Below are 16,337 nucleotides of genomic sequence, written 5' to 3' on the forward strand. Positions count from 1 at the left end.
ACTAAACTCCAAGTAATTATGTTCATCTATATAAGAAAAATTTTCTTAAATGTTCCTTGAGCTTAAAAACTTGTCATTTATTTTTGAAATTGTATGACACATTAAAATCACTAGTAAATATTTACCTGTACATATCTTTTCAGTTTTTGAATATGTTTTTGAAAAAGGAATTCTTTTTCGCCAGGCTGAACCATTATATGATGTTGACATATATTTATCTGAGAAAAAAAAAAAAAGACTCGAGTTAAATATTGTATAACTTTAAAATCATGTTCCAGGAGTGTTTCAAACTTACAAACATCTCAGAGGCAAAGTTATTCTCATTTTACCATTTCAAAGCTAAGAGATCAGGGACACAAGTGAGCTTATCAAGACCATTTACATTATCAATGAAATTGTTACACATCTCTTCATTGGCTGCCCAGTTCCTCAGATAAGGCTCTCTCCCATGAGACTAAGCTAGAGGAGAGTATGGTATCTGAATGTGATCAAAATACTTCATGGCCTTGCTTTAACTTGATTTTACATAGAATTTTGCTAATATTTGTGGTTTCAAAGGAAGGAAGGAAGGAAGGAAGGAAGGAAGGAAGGAAGGAAGGAAGGAAGGAAGGGAGAGAAAGAGAGAAAGAGAGAAAGAGAAGAAAGAGAAGAAAGAAAGAAAAAAAAAGAAAGAAAGAAAGAAAGAAAGAAAGAAAGAAAGAAAGAAAGAAAGAAAGAAAGAAAGAAAGAAAGAAAGAAAAGAGAAAGAAAAGAGAGAGAGAAAGAAAGCGAAAGAGAGAGGGAGAGGGAGAGAGGAAGGAAGGAAGGAAGGAAGGAAGGAAGGAAGGAAGGAAGGAAGGAAGACCCATGATGGCAATAATTGTGCTGCCATAATGAACTCACTGTCCCAGGAAACCAAAGCATTTATATAATGACTTCAACCTTAAATATATACTTTCCTCTGACAGCTGTGTATTTGAACTATCATCTAACAATGTTGTATTTATGTTTTCAAGTATTAGTATGCCTCTGTGATTCTCAAAGCCTGGTCCATAATAATACTAAAAATGTATTTGCTTTTTCCTCCTGTGTCAACATTTGCACTAATGATACAAAAGCAATCATGAGTATAACTATGGCTACCTTAACACAAATGTATATAACATCACCAAATTATTCTGGTAGTCATTCTATTCTTCACAGCCATATAATCACAGCAAATAATAAATTAATAATAAAATAATAATAGTAAGAAATCAAAGCTTATATCACCTAAAAATATTCTTATTTTTATGTATAAATCCACACATCATTCTATTCTAAAAAAAAATGGAGAAAAACAATTTAAATAAAGCTAACTTCTATTTAAATTATGAAAAAAGAACCTAAAAGAGACATAGAATTTTTACTTATATTTCATAAAGCATACAACACTCAGAGGTCCACTTACTAGAGTGTGAACATAGGAAAATATAAACATGAAATAATAAGTAATCGAGTCACTTTTTGTTAAATTGAGAAAAGTGAAACCCAACTTCAAAAGAGAAAAATTCATCTGAGACATGAAGAAAAAAATATTTGGTTCCCACCTTCCTTGTGGCCTTGTACTTCCTGACACATACCATAATTTAGCCTATTACATGATGAAATGATTTCGAAGCAATCTGTCCATGATGGGAGAGATGTGAGGTTGTCAAAAATATCAGTTAACCCCAAACTAACTAACCCCTTCAGAAAGCAATCATGAGGGTCTAAAGAAAAGCCAAGGCATTAGCTTGAAAGTGATAATTAAAACACTGCAGATAGTGAGACAAGAAAATGTCAAACATTTGAAAAAAATTTTCGAGAGTGAAATAAAGATATCCGGGGGGAAAAAGTGCAGTGATCTGAGACAAAACTCTAAGGTAGTTCAATATCAAGTCATCTGCACCAACATGTTTTCTTCCATATCCTTTAAATTATGTTCACTACTGCACATGGAAGAAATACTCTCACTGGTTTTCTAAGACGGTGTTGATGGCCTGGAAAAAGGAGAGGGGAGGAGTAGGTAGCAGTGAAGATTCGTTGGATCATTAGGAAATTCCATGGGTATGTAAACTACAGACATCAGTAAACCATATAAGTGAAGAGCCTCACCTGGGCAGAGGTTGAGTTTGGGTTCCTTGTTAACATTGACTTTGTTGTAGAAACCGTTTGTGGGTCTGCTGCGGGGAGTTGCACTTAATGAGACAGTCCTGACAGCATCCCTCTGAACATGGATATGGGATGCATTCTCGGCATTTCCATTTTTATGATTGCGATGGTAACTCATTTTATTTTTGGGATTTGGGGCCTGCACTGCTGTAAAAGACAGAGGCAAAGGAATGGTAAAAACAAGCTGGTTTCATACCCATAGAAAATATATTGCACTTTAAGTGTTTGATAGCACAAGACAATGTAAGCTAAAAGAACTAAGTTTATTGGAGTTGGGTTGATATCTAAAATAACGTTTCACAACAGTAATTTGTTTTTCATGCATAAAATATTATTTGATATTTAATCTCTTTTCAAATTACAATTTAGAAATATCTAATATATAGACACTTTACCTCTTCGCATTCCTGGGCCAGGAAAGTTCTTAGGTTCATCATAAATCCATTTTCTTTTTTTCACGCCTTTAAAATGAGGCTTCCTCACTGGCTGGACATCATTCACTTAGAGGAGATACAAATTGTTACAGTTTTTTAAAGAGATGCTTTCATCTGAAAATTACTGTAAGTGGTAATTACATATCTGTGCATTCACATGTCAAGCAAGAGAAAAAATAAATTCACCACCCTAATACTTTACTCTCTAGAACAAAGGGTGATTTATTTTTAAGTACTCCCCAAAAAAATCTATCTTGAAAATAGATGAGAAAACTTTCAATAGGTAACATTCCTCAGAGAAAAATGCTTTTGTCCAAAGGAATGTGTGGATTCTTTTAAAAGAACATAAAATTACACTTCAAATATAATTATATATCTATCTCATAATGTTATTTTAAGTAGTTTTAGAATTATTTTGAATATAAATCCTTTTGTATATTTTTAGCCAAACTTATTACATCTTAAAAAGATAGATTAACGTAAAATACATTCAGTGAATTTTACCTTATCTTTTAAAATCTTAAGAAGTTTTGTGTACAAATGGTTTGGTGATACAAGACTGAATAATCAGAATTCGTAAGTGCTACGATCACTAAATTATTCACTTTTTACTTGCATATTTTTTCATCAAAATTTGTATATGTATACCCAATTTTCCAGGAACTTTTAAGGTACATTTCTCAGAGAATCTTAAAACAATTTAGTAGAGAGAGCATTCTTTGTTATTTCTCTGTGCAGAGATCCAAAACATGCACAACTAACAAATGTGCTACATAGATTACATTCATTCTCTATAGTGCACTAATAAATGTCTTTCTCTAGCTCTCCACCTCAGCTAAAGAATCAGGCCTTCAATGAAACTGATTCACTGCCTTCTCTCTAAACATCATGCTCCACCCTTACTTCCAATCTCCCACCTCTAGGTTTTGGAAACCATATTTTTAAAAAGTACCACTAAACTGAACTTCTTGGGGGTAAACCATCACAGTTTCCTTAGTGCCTAGCTAGGATCCCAAAATATTCTGTGGGTTCAATAAATAAAATAAAGGAAAGGAGGAAAGAGCAAAGGAAAGAGAGGAAGATTCATGAGTCTTAATTGTATCAAGAAAAGTAGCTCAGAGCTCAGAATGGTATGGAGAAGCTAAACAAAGAAAAATGTCCCCAAAACATAATAAAAGCATGTCGATGTATTCCAATATGGGTTAAAATATCATACTAATGAATCTTCCAAGCAGATAGTGTTATTAATTTTAATACCTTAATTAAAATAGTGGGAAAGTATATTATTTACTAGGACCTACATCACAATTCATTGTCAGAGTTAGTAGAAAAATATTGTCTTTAATTCTTAATCCTGAATAATTTTTAAACCATCCTTTTTTCTTTCTTTTTTAAAATTCTATTTCAAATAAGCAAAACAAATTCATGATAAGACAAATATATCTAAGGCCAAAAAGAGATAGAGCTCTCACTTGAAGAGGGGTCCTCTCTGCACTTCATACTGATATTCTCAGTAGCATTTAATACATGCGTTGTAGGTACTAGTCGGGTAGTTAGGGAACGCTTTGGATGAGGACTGTCCGTGTTATCTTTTAAAGCAAATTAAGAAAATAAAATGTCAGTATTAGTAAAAGAAGTGCCTCGGTTGGTATTTCACTTTTCAAACACTATATGATGGTTACACCTCTCTAAAATATATGTACATTAATTTTAAGAACAATTACTGAATTTCTGTAATTAATTCAGAGTTTCCAAATTTTATTACTAACATAACATTAGAGTTCAGAAACACAGATATTATGATCAATATGTAAGTTATATATTTATGGCAATATTTTTAATAACTCCATACAAAAGAATTAAAAGGTGATCAAATTTACATCAAATGTGCCAATTTAAATTAAGTTCCAAAAATATTTTAAAATTACAACTTTCACTTTTTCTATACTTTGGATCAGGGCTGCCCAACAGAGCTTTCTTCAGTAATGAAAATTGTCTAAATCTGTGTTGTTCAAAATGATAGCTGCTAGTCACCTGGGGATATTGAACACTTGGAATACGGCTAGTGCAACTGAAGAGTTGAATTTTTGTTTTATTTAATTTTAATTAATTTAAACAGCCACATGTGGATAGTAGCTACTGTTATTAGTGTAGCTTTAGGTTTTTTGTGTTTGTTTTTGTTGTTGTTGTTGTTGTTGTTGTTGTTGTTGTTGTTTTTGATATATTGGGCAAAACTTTTTTATCTCTGAGAGAGAAGAGAAATTTACACATAATTTTCCACAAGATTTCTTTAATTTTATTACAAATGACTTTTCTTATTTTTGAGAACATATAATGGTGGGAAAAACAGTAGATAAAGTAGGTTAATAATCGGATGGAGACTATGTAAAGCCCTCTAACTGCAGGACAGCTGTGTTTTTAGTCTGTGACTAAGAGAGCTGCCCAGCAGAGTGATATCAACTGGGGAATTCTAAGCAGCATAAAACTATAGAGGTCGTATTTTATTATCCTATCTCTTGATTATTCACAGGCTATAATTAATTATAATTATTAAATGGGGAAGTCATGAAAGTTATCATGAGATTAAAACTTCACAGTGTTCACAAACAAAGCTTTCTAGGAAAATTCTATCATACTGAATATTTGAAGTTGGAAGAAGAAACTGAAAGTAACCCGATATTACTGTTTAAGAGAACCAATGACTTTAGAGCTAGCTAGACTCCTAGAAATTAGGTAGCCTAACTGGTGAATTTTTCAGGCTAATTAGATAAGTCCCATGGTAAAAAAATTAGTGACAGAGCCAGGGCTGGAACCTTAGGGCTCTTCACTCCCATTTAGTGTATTTAGTATATATTCTTATTTATTACCTGTCTATTGCACTGTATTTATTACCTTGCCTACTATAATCAAGCTTTATGCTTAACTTATCTATCCCAATTACAGATTGATTAAAATTATAAATGGTTTATTACCTTTAATATTTGAACATTTTGATACGGTGATTTCTTTGTCCTCAGTTAAAGCTTCATTTTCATCTACTCCAAGAAATATGATCCTCTGTGGAATGGAACAATCACCTCCTATGACAATAACTTACTGTCAGTGGCAATGATGGCAGAAAGTTGTACGAAACTATCTTTCGATACAGGATTACTCTCTTCTATAATACCTCTTTCATCCACTTTTGTTTAAACACCTCCCAGTGATACCATCCCCATATTTCAGTATTATATACACTTAGATTAACACACAGGCATATCTATGTATATGAATATACAGTATTATATTTACATACTGATAATTGCAAGGAATTTTACATAGTCAACACAATTAATTTTCCTTTAATGTATAACAGTTTTTGCTTCCACCTTTTACCACTCTTTAGAGATATTCAAAGTAAATATAATTTATCTTCCATATAATATCTCCAGCCATATGAAAGCAGTTTTTTATGTTCCTTAAAGGTCTCCTTTTCGCAGGATAAATATCTGTAGCTACAATAATTTTTACTCATGTACTTAATTTTTAGATGATTAACCACACAAGTCACTCTTTCTCAACATAAAATAATTGTTTCAAATAACCTTTTTTAAAGGTGACACCCAAATGTGGACTGCCTTGTACAAAATTCAGCGAAACTAATACAATAATATTCGACCTTTATGGAGCATTCTTCTATATGTCAGACACTATTGAGTACTCTAAATTACTTATAACATTTAATTATCTTCTATACTACTTCTAATAATTCTATGTTAGTTTACCTTAGCTATTTGCTAGCTAACACACATCACTGAGACCTTACAACCAACAAAAAAACACTTATTTTTTCCTCACAATCTGTATCATGTGAGGACTTTGCCAAATTGAAGTAAACCCAGCATTGATGTCTTGATCTTAAATGCAAAGCTTTGTTTATCCCAGTTTGAGTTTGCCTTATTAAATTTGGCTCATCATTCTAACATATTAATTTTCAGTCATCCATAAATTTTATAAACATGTCTGCATTCATCCAGTCATTTAATTGTTCAAACAGAAAGTAATTTATTCTACAAATATTTACAGAGTGCACACCAGGTGCCAGACATTCTACTACAGGGATTCATCTATGCCAATTGATTAAGTACACTTCCTGGCCTCAAGGAGTTTACCCAAAGCCAACAATAAAAATGCTAAAAAGACTTTGATGAAACAAAATTAGTTATGAGAGAAAATTCAGACTCATTTACTACAAGATGATACATTAGGAATCAACCAGTAATAAAATAACTCACCTCCGTTTTCGAAAGCAGCAATGTCAGTCCTTGGTTTCCTATCCAATAATGCTTTTATCTCACCTTGTCTTTCAAATAGGCTAAATTTTGTTGGAACTGTAAGACCATCCCCTAGATATAAAAATATTTTGAAAAGTCATCCCAGGAATTACTAGGTGCTTACATAAGTTTATGATAGAATTTATGATGATAGTAAAATTTATGATGATGCCTAAAAGTTAATGCAAGTATTGTTTGTATAATGATATGAAGAACAATAAATTTATAAATACATGAATTTAAGCAAATTTTATAATTATCAGGAAAGCATAGAGCAAATTTATTTTCCTATGTGGATAATTTATAAAATGCCAATTAAAAAATTTAAGCAATCTAACATTATTGTGTATGTATATTTAATTCATTTAATATTTTTAATATAATGAATTCTGTAATGTTTATTTGTATATCTATTCACCATGAAATTGGGTAAAAAATATTAGTCTACTATTGACTAAAATATGCTAATTATGCTGTGATAAATAATTCTCACTATTCCCCTTATACATCTCAAATTTTCTTCTAAAATAAACTTTTAAAAGCAGAATAAAAAAGACATGACAAACTAATGAAACACATGGTTCTGGATTAGATTTTAAACCAGGAAAAAAAACTTCAGTTTGCTATAAAGGAATTGATGACACAGTTGGTGAAATTTGTAAAAAAAAAAAAAAGTTTGTAAATGATATTGTATCAGTGGTGATTTCTTGATTTTTTATTTATACTACAGTTATGTAACATTTACGTAAGGTCATCACGTCTGAAACTTTACTCTCAAATAATTCACAAATAATAACAACAATGTTTCATTTAGAGTGATAAAGTGAAAAATCACATGTGTGAATTGCTAACATTTGGGGAAATCTAGGTAAAGGGTTTTAGTGAATTAACTGAAATTATTTAAAAATAAAAGGCTTTTAAAAACATAATGTAAAGTGAAAGTGCCTATAATTGTCTTTATGATCTATCATTTTTAATATTCATTGCTAACTTGTTTTCTTCATTCTTGTTTTGGGGTTTGTTTTGAGTGTGTGTCTGAGTAATGTTGGCCATCTTGTCCTTCCTTCCCTAGAAGGCTCTCACCTGTATCAATTAGTTTTCTGATTGTTCTACCATTTGGTGGTATGTTGCTGCCACCTACTGCCATATGTTTAAATGGTTTGCTATATAATGTACTTGCAAGACAGGTACTTTATTCTTTATCCTATCACACTCATCTTGATCCTAGGAGAAATTATAAATATATAATACACATTTTATACATTTTTAAGGGTAGGAAGGGATTCAAATCTCTCCTACTACTGCAAAGATCGTTTTTCAGCTCATCCTAAGGGCAAGAAAATTACATAAACTTATGGCATCATGGATTTTCTCCGAGTTCCTGATTTTATGTCCAGAAAACAATGTTGTTATCTTGCCTTCAAAGGAAAAATGTTCACCAGCAGAAAAATCAGATTCACCAAAGTATAAAATCCATGAAAGGCGCAGCCTTGGAGTTATTCATCTGCATTGCCCTTGGAATTGCCTGCTTACGCAGAAGGCCCCTCATTCAATGAACAAATGTACCCTTGTTCTGCCACTAAAATCATTCTGTGATCCTCCCTTTTGTCCTTCTAGGGCTGGGTTGTCCTTTCCATTCATAAAGAAAAATATACACCTATTTCACAGGGAGTTTTATTTTCATAGACAAATAAAATGGTAAAAGCAAATTATTTACAGAATTACTGCATGGGGTATGTAGTGTTACCATGTGTTACGAAGTCTATTTATTTCATGGCTCCTCTGGGAAAGCATAATTATATTAGTGGCAGCTTTTTATATTAAACTTAAGTCATCCAATAAAAGCACGTTCTTCTCACTCTCAATTCTTATGTATTATTTATCATTTAACTCTAGTGTGAATCTTACTAAATAATTTACAGCCTATCACACCGAGTACCTCTTATGCATCACCTTGAAATGCTGAATTTTAATTACCTTCTTGCAATTCTCTGCCATTTTCCAAAGGTTTTTCTAACTCTTTTTCTGCTGTAGAAGCTATGCTTTTTGATGATGAAATATCTGGAGGAGTATGAAATCTGTAGTATTCACCTGATCTCCCATAAGAAAAGCAATGGTTAGTATATTTATCACATCAAGTATTAGAAAATCCACAAATGTTTGATTGCTTACCAGATTTATAACACATCTCCTTTATTGCTCTTTTTTCTTCAATTTCTTCAGGAGTCTTTGTCCATAAACTAGAAGCATCTATAGGATATATTTTTTTTAAATTAAATTGTCCCAAAGTCAAATAATCTGAAAATTTATAAACCAGAATGAAAAATCCCAAACATTGTTCTCATGGGTGGATTACTATTTTATTTTTTTAATTTCTAAAATCAATAACTTGCATGTTGTCAATGTTTCTAATTGCTATATTTCATCTATTAGAAAGAATCAATCAAGAGAAAAAATCACTAACTATACATTATGTATTTTGAGATGAGAAGCTGGACATAATAGATTATCATGTTGAGATCATATTTGTTTGGAGGAAGGTGTAGGAAGGGGAGACCTGGTGCTAAAGCAGACAAAAACAGGAATAAATAAGCCCACGTATTCTTAGGCACAGAAACTATGTGGCCTGTAGCCACATTTCAGGGCAAAGACAGAGTGAGTTTATTTTCCTGCATTTTTATCTTTTTTATATATACTTATTGGCACCACAGTGTGATGATAATATGAGAAGAATAGGATAGACTAGGATGAAAAAGAACTAGTTTCTAAAGTTGTTTATACTTTTGCAAAGATTACTTGGGATAATGAAACAGATGTAATCATATAATAAAAGTTGTTATATATAAATAAATTATTAGTATTCCTACAAGCAACTGTACATATTCGATCATCAGATCTGTCTTCCACCCCTCATACAACAAAAGCCTTCCAATCCAAATGATAAGCATGTGTAGACATAGAACAAATGAGAACTTAATTAATTTACTATACTTAATAAATTTAAAGCTATTTTTCTCATCAAAATCTGCCTTACGTATTACATTACAAACCCCTAATAGTTAAACAAATATGTAGAAAATATGAATTTTTCAAATGTGCATTTTAAATCTGAGAAAAAGTTTACTAACCATTTTGTTCATCTCCTTCTTCCTCTTCTTCATCAAAGTTAGTTTTTAAAACTAAAGGATGATGAATGGGTCGTGATATATTCTCCTGAGGTTTCAGGGGTTCCTGACTCTGGGTTAGGGGTGGAGTTCCTTCCTGAATTTCTTTCTGTAGAGTAATATCTACAGATAAAATGCAACATTTCAGTCTTATCAGAAATATTTCATGATCAACTGTTGTCCTGATTAACTGCATATTTGGTTACAAAGTGTCTCTTCTTATTTCTGAAAAGTGAATTAAGCTAACTTACAAAAAGAGTCAACATTTGGCCTGTAAGATGTAGATAATATGCTAATTAATAGACTTTAGATAGTAATTACAACCATGACTTTGTATATCTCACTTTTGATAAAAATGCAGTGATCACAAACATTGCTATATTCTTATAGTAGATCTGTGGGATAATAATATACCTTACCTAATCACATTATAACAAATTAACAAGAATCAAACTAATATAAAGCACAGCTTATAATGGCAAAGTATATATGTCCAAAAGAGGAAAAAATCCAATGGTTCTAGTTTTCTGTAGCTGGTGGTGATTACTTGGAAATGAGAAGAATGATATTTTCAGATTTCTCTATTTGCTACACAGTAGTTAGACTGGTCAAAGTGCTAGGTCATATTTACATGTTCCGTAACCTTCAAAACTAACCAGAAAATAATAGAAGTGGCTAGTGAACACATGCATCTTATATCATTACTAATTTCACTCTGTTTTCTAAACCAATTGTTATCTAAGCTAGCTAATTATCTGAGACAGTTAAAGAAATTTTTGAAAACATCTTTTGCATCTCTGCTTCTGAACTTCTGAACTAGAAGATCTGATTTAAAGCCTGGAAATCTGATATTATTTTTTAAATGTCTCAGGTAATTACAAAGTCAGCCAAGTTTGGAAACCACTATCCCAAATCAATGATCATCTAACTGGGGTCCTGGGTCATGGGAAGCCTTTTGGTGACTATGTCATCCCAATAATTTGAAAGCAATCACTGCTGTTCCAGATCCTCAATGTCTACATCTATTTTTCCCCTAAAATTCGTTTGCCTGAGAACAGACTTGAGTTCACGATAGCCTTTCTCCACTTTACAACATAAAGATCTACCCTTCGCTCATGTCAAAATTTACTGTAGCACATTGCCCAAAAGAGGAATTTGTCTTTACTAATTAATGAAACTACCATGAACTCATAGGGCTTCCTCCATTACTTTGATTAAGACACATTTCTACCAGGATGAAATCATGGCATGGTAGGCAGAATAATGCCCTCCTCCCAAAGATGCCCATAACTTATGTACATAGTAAATTATATGGAAAAGAGGAGTTAAGGCTGCAAATGAAATTAAGACTGTTAATCATCTGACCTTAAAATTGGCAGATTATCCTGGATTATTCTGGTGGGCCCAAGGTAAACATGAGGGTCTTTAAAAGTGAAAGAGAGATGCAGAGAAAGAAAGTCAGGAAAAGAGATGTGACCATGGAAGCTAGGTCAGGGTGATGCAATGTCAGGACTTGACCATTCACTGCTGACTTTGAAGATGGAGGCAGTGGGACATGAACCAAGGAGTACAAGGAGTAGTTCTAGAAACTGGAAAAGGCAAGGAAACAGATTCTCTGTCAGAGTCCCTAGAAGGAATGCTGCACTGGAGACAGCTTAATTTTAATCCAGAGAGATCTGCACCAAATTTCTAAACTATAGAATTATAAAATAATAAATTTGAGTTGTCGAAGCCACTTGATTGGTGGTAATTTGTATTAGATACACACGTCATTAGAAAAAGTACTATTGAGGTCCATGTTGGAATGTTCTGAATTCAAATGCATGGTAGAGTGTGGTAATACTTAAGAATTCTTGTCAAAACATTTGCTTCTTTTATTTCTGGACTATTGTTAAAGAATATGTCACTCTTGAGAGAAAGTCTCATGACATTGATGAAAAGAGAGTACTAGTAAGAAACTCAAAAAGAAAAACATTCTTTAAACAAAGTCTTTTAGCTACTCTCAATATATTCCCAAGACTTAGGGATATATTTAGCTGCAAAGAAAAGCTTCACTGAACATTCAAAGCAGTAAATGTTAGTCACATTTTTAAAAAGCTTTTTGAGGTATAATTCACATACCATACAATTCATACACGTAAGTGTACAATTCAATGATTTTTTAGTATTCACAAAGATATGCAACCTTCACCATGATCAATTTTAGGACATTTGATCACTCCAAAATAGATCAATACCCATTAGCAGTTACTCCTCATGGACTCCCAATGTCCCCAGGCCTATACAGGCATAATATTCTTTCTGTTTCTATGGATTTGCCTATTCTAACTAGTTCATATAAATGGAATCATACCACATGTAGTCTTTGGTACATGACTTCTTCCACTTACAATAGTGTGTTCAAGGTTTATTCATGCTGTCACCTGTAACAATACTTTGTCCTTTTTATAGCCAAATAACATTCCATTGTATGAACAAACCACAATTACCCATTTAACAGAGGATGGACATTTGGATTGTTTCCACTGTTTGAGCTGTTATAAATAACGTTGGTATGAACATTTGTGTACAAGTTTTTTGTAAGAACATATGCTTTCACATCTCTTGGATGTATACCTATGAGTGGAATAGCCAGGACATATGGTGAATCTATGTTTAACCTTTTGAGCCAGACTGGTTTCCAAAGAAATTGCACCACTTTACATTACTTACTACCTGCAATGTATGAAGATTCTAATTTCTCCACATCCTTGTCAACATTTATCTTTTTGATTAAACCATCCTAGTGGGTGTGAAGTGGGATCACGTTGTGCTTTTGATTTATATTTATCTAATGGTTAATAATGAAGAGCATCTTTTCATGAGTTGAGTGACCATTTATATGTCTTTGAGATGTCTATTCAGAGTCCTTGCCCAATGTATAATGAAGTTGTCTTTATATTATTGAGTTATGAGTTTTTTCTGTGTTCTAAATACAAGTCCCTTATCAGATCTATGATTTAATATTTTCTCCCATTCTGCTGGTTGTCTTTTCACTTTCTTGATGGTGTTCTTTGAAAGACAAAAATTTCTAAAAAATGTTGATGAAATTCAGTCCATTTTTTCTTTGGATTCTTGGTCTTCTAGTATCATATCTAAGAAGGCTTTGCATAACCTAAAGTTTCTTATAAGAATATTATAACTTTAGCTCTTACAATTAGGTCTTTGATCAACTTCAAGTTAATTTTTTAATAGGATATAAGAAGTCCAAATTAATTTTTATGTGGTTATCTAGTTGTCCCAGCACCATTTCTTTCCCCTATCGAGCAGTTGGTACACCCTTGTTAAAAATCAATTGACAATAAACTAATTTACATAAATGTTTATTTCTGGTCTCCCAATTCTATCCCATTGATCTGCATATTTATTTTTATGCCAGTATCAGATGGTCTTGATTACTGTAGCTTTTTAGTAATTTCTAGATTTTTATATTAGTGAGATCTACAACTTCATTCTTTGTTTTCAGGATTGTTTTTCCTATTCTGGGTCCCTTAAATTTCCATATACATTTTAGAATCAGCTTGCTAATATCTGCAAATAAGTCAGTTGAAATTTTGATAAGGGTGGCATTAAATCTACAGATCAGTTTAGGAAGTATTGCCATATTAACAATAAAGCCAATCTATGAACATAGGTTATCATTCCATTCTTTAAAAGTTTCTTTATTTCAACAATGTTTTATAATTTTGGGTATAAGTTTTGTACTTCTTTTGTTAAATTTATTCATAAATATTTTATATTTTATGCTATTATAAGTAGAATTGTTTTTTTCATTTTATTTTCAGTTTACGTTAGTTTATAGAAATACAATCAATTATTGTATATTAATCGTATACCCTTCATGCTATGTACAAATAGAGATAATTCTACTTCTTCCTTTCCAATCTGGATGCCTTTTATTTGTTTTTTGGTTTTTTTTGTTTTTTTTTTTTTGGCCCAGTTCTTTTGGCTTGAATATAAATTGGAAATAACATCCTTATCTTGTTCCTGATCTTAGGGGATAAGCTTTCAGGCTTTTGCCATTAAGTATGATGTTAGCTGTTGAATTTTCATGTGTGTCCTGTAACTGGTTGAGAAAGTTTTCTTTCTATTCCTAGTTTGCCTAGTGTTTTTATTATCACGAAATGCTAATATTTTTCAAATGCTTTTTGTCATCTGTTATAATCACGTTAGTTAATCTTTATTCTATTGATCTGGTATATTACATTAATTGAATTTTTTTAAGTTAGAGCACCCTTTCATTTCTGGGATAAATCCCCCTTGGTCATGTACTATAATCCTTTTTTTTATGTTGTTTAAGTTAGTTTGCTAGAATTTTATTATTTTTGTGTCTATATTCATTAGGAATATTGGTCTAGTTTTCTTGTGCTTAGTCTGGTTTTAGAATCAGAGAAAATACCAGGTTCATAAAATGAGTTGGAAAATGTTCCCTCATCTTCTATTTTTCTTTTGGGAAAAATTTGTTAAAAAAAAAAAAATGGTATTAATTCTCCTTTAAATGTTTGATATAATTCAATAGTGAAGCCATCTGAGCCTGAGTTTTCATTTGTGGGAAAATTTTTACTTAATCTCTTTATCGTTAAAAGTCTATTTAGACTTTCTATTTTTTTCCTGGAGTTAAGTTTTGGTAGTTGTATCTTTTTAGAAGTTGTTCATTTCATCTAAATTATTTAATTTGTTGCAATATAATTAATCGTTCATGATATTCCCTTATAATCTTTTTTAGTTTTGTAAGATTTGTAGTATGACTCCACTTTCATTCTTGATTTTAGTAATTTGGGTTTTTTTCTTTTTGGGGGGGTGGCTAAAGATTTCAGTTTTCTTAATCTTAAAGAACAAACTTTTGCTTTTATTGATTTTCTCTATTGATTTTTTATTGTCTATTAATTTCTGCTCTGTTTTAATTATTTTCTTCCTTCAATTGGCTTTAAGTTTACATTGCTCTTCTTCTTCCAGTGTCTTAAAGTATAAGATTAAGTTATTGATTTTAGGTTGTCTTTTTAAATATGGACATTTCAACTATACGTTTTTTTCTAAAATGAGAGGATTTGATTTTTCTGTCATTAACTGAAAAGACCATCCTTTACCAATTGCTCAGCCATGGTACCTGTTACAAATCAAGTGTCTTTCTCTGCAAGGATCTGTTTCCAAATTTTCATTCTGTTCCATTATCATTTTATTTAGCCCTTAGTTACACTGTCCTAAACTTTATCACTTTATAGGCCTTGATATCTAATTGAACAAGTCTTGTCATTTTGTCTTCTTTAAGCAAGTCTTGACTATTATTAGCTTTTTGAATTTTCCTGTAAATTTTAGGCCATGTTTGAATTTTAATTGTGATTGTTGTTCTTATATATATTTTTAAGATAATGGGTATCAAATCATTATGGCAATCAAATGTCTAGTTATATTTAAAGGAGTAATAACTTTTTTATTTTTAAATTTTGGTACTGATAAAATGTCAGAAAGTATATCCTTTGCAGCTGTTTAAATTTATGATCAAAGAGTTTACTCAAAAATGTTTTAGGAAATGGTTCATCAAAAATAAAGACCACTGCATTTTTATACACTAATGATGAACTTTCAGAAAAAGAAATTAAGAAAACAATCCCATTTACAATTGCATCGAAAACAATAAAATACCTGGAAATCAAACTAACCAAGGAGGTGAAAGATCTATTCTCAGAAAATTATACTTCATTGAAAAAAGAAATTGAAGAAGATACAAATAAATGGAAGCATATACCTTGCTCATGAGTGGGAACAATCAATATCATTAAAATGGCCATACTTCCCAAAGCTATCTATAGAGTCAATGCAATCCCTATCAAAATACCAATAGCATTTTTCAGAGAGCTAGAACAAATAATCCTAAAATTTATATGGAACCATAAAAGACCCCAAATAGCCACAGCAATCTTGAAAAAGAACAAAGTAGAGGTATCACACTACCTGATATCAAACTATACTACAAGGCCACAGTTATCAAAACAGCATGGTACTGGCATAAAAACGGATACATTGATCAATGGAACAGAATAGAGAGCCCAGAAATAAATCCACGCCTACACGCTCACTTAACATATGACAAAGGAGGTAAGAATATACAACTGGATAAAGACAGTCTCTTCAATAAATGATGTTGGGAAAATTGGACAGATACATGCAAAAAAAAAAAAAAGAAAAGAAACAAAAAAACCATTACCAGTTCCTTC

The 16,337-nt window shown here is 31.6% G+C and overlaps 1 protein-coding gene across 2 annotated transcripts in view; it reads right to left on the reverse strand.

Annotated features, from left to right (window-relative positions):
* CUNH12orf50 (chromosome unknown C12orf50 homolog) overlaps positions 1–16,337 on the reverse strand; it is a 34,364-nt gene that overhangs the window by 3,141 nt on the left and 14,886 nt on the right. The window contains exons 4-12 of one of the 2 annotated variants that reach the window (XM_006923807.1): positions 10,048–10,206; positions 9,092–9,169; positions 8,897–9,010; positions 6,881–6,991; positions 5,579–5,686; positions 4,079–4,195; positions 2,568–2,672; positions 2,116–2,319; positions 126–218 (exon numbers count right to left, since the gene is read on the reverse strand). In XM_006923807.1, the coding sequence (XP_006923869.1) occupies positions 126–218; positions 2,116–2,319; positions 2,568–2,672; positions 4,079–4,195; positions 5,579–5,686; positions 6,881–6,991; positions 8,897–9,010; positions 9,092–9,169; positions 10,048–10,206 (1,089 nt within the window). Of the gene's footprint in view, positions 1–125; positions 219–1,365; positions 2,320–2,567; positions 2,673–4,078; positions 4,196–5,578; positions 5,687–6,880; positions 6,992–8,896; positions 9,011–9,091; positions 9,170–10,047; positions 10,207–16,337 lie in introns of those variants that run through there. The other variant, XM_015598441.1, reaches the window with a different exon arrangement.

This window comes from Pteropus alecto, unplaced genomic scaffold, assembly GCF_000325575.1.
Source record: "Pteropus alecto unplaced genomic scaffold, ASM32557v1 scaffold76, whole genome shotgun sequence".
NCBI classification, from domain to species: domain Eukaryota; kingdom Metazoa; phylum Chordata; class Mammalia; order Chiroptera; family Pteropodidae; genus Pteropus; species Pteropus alecto.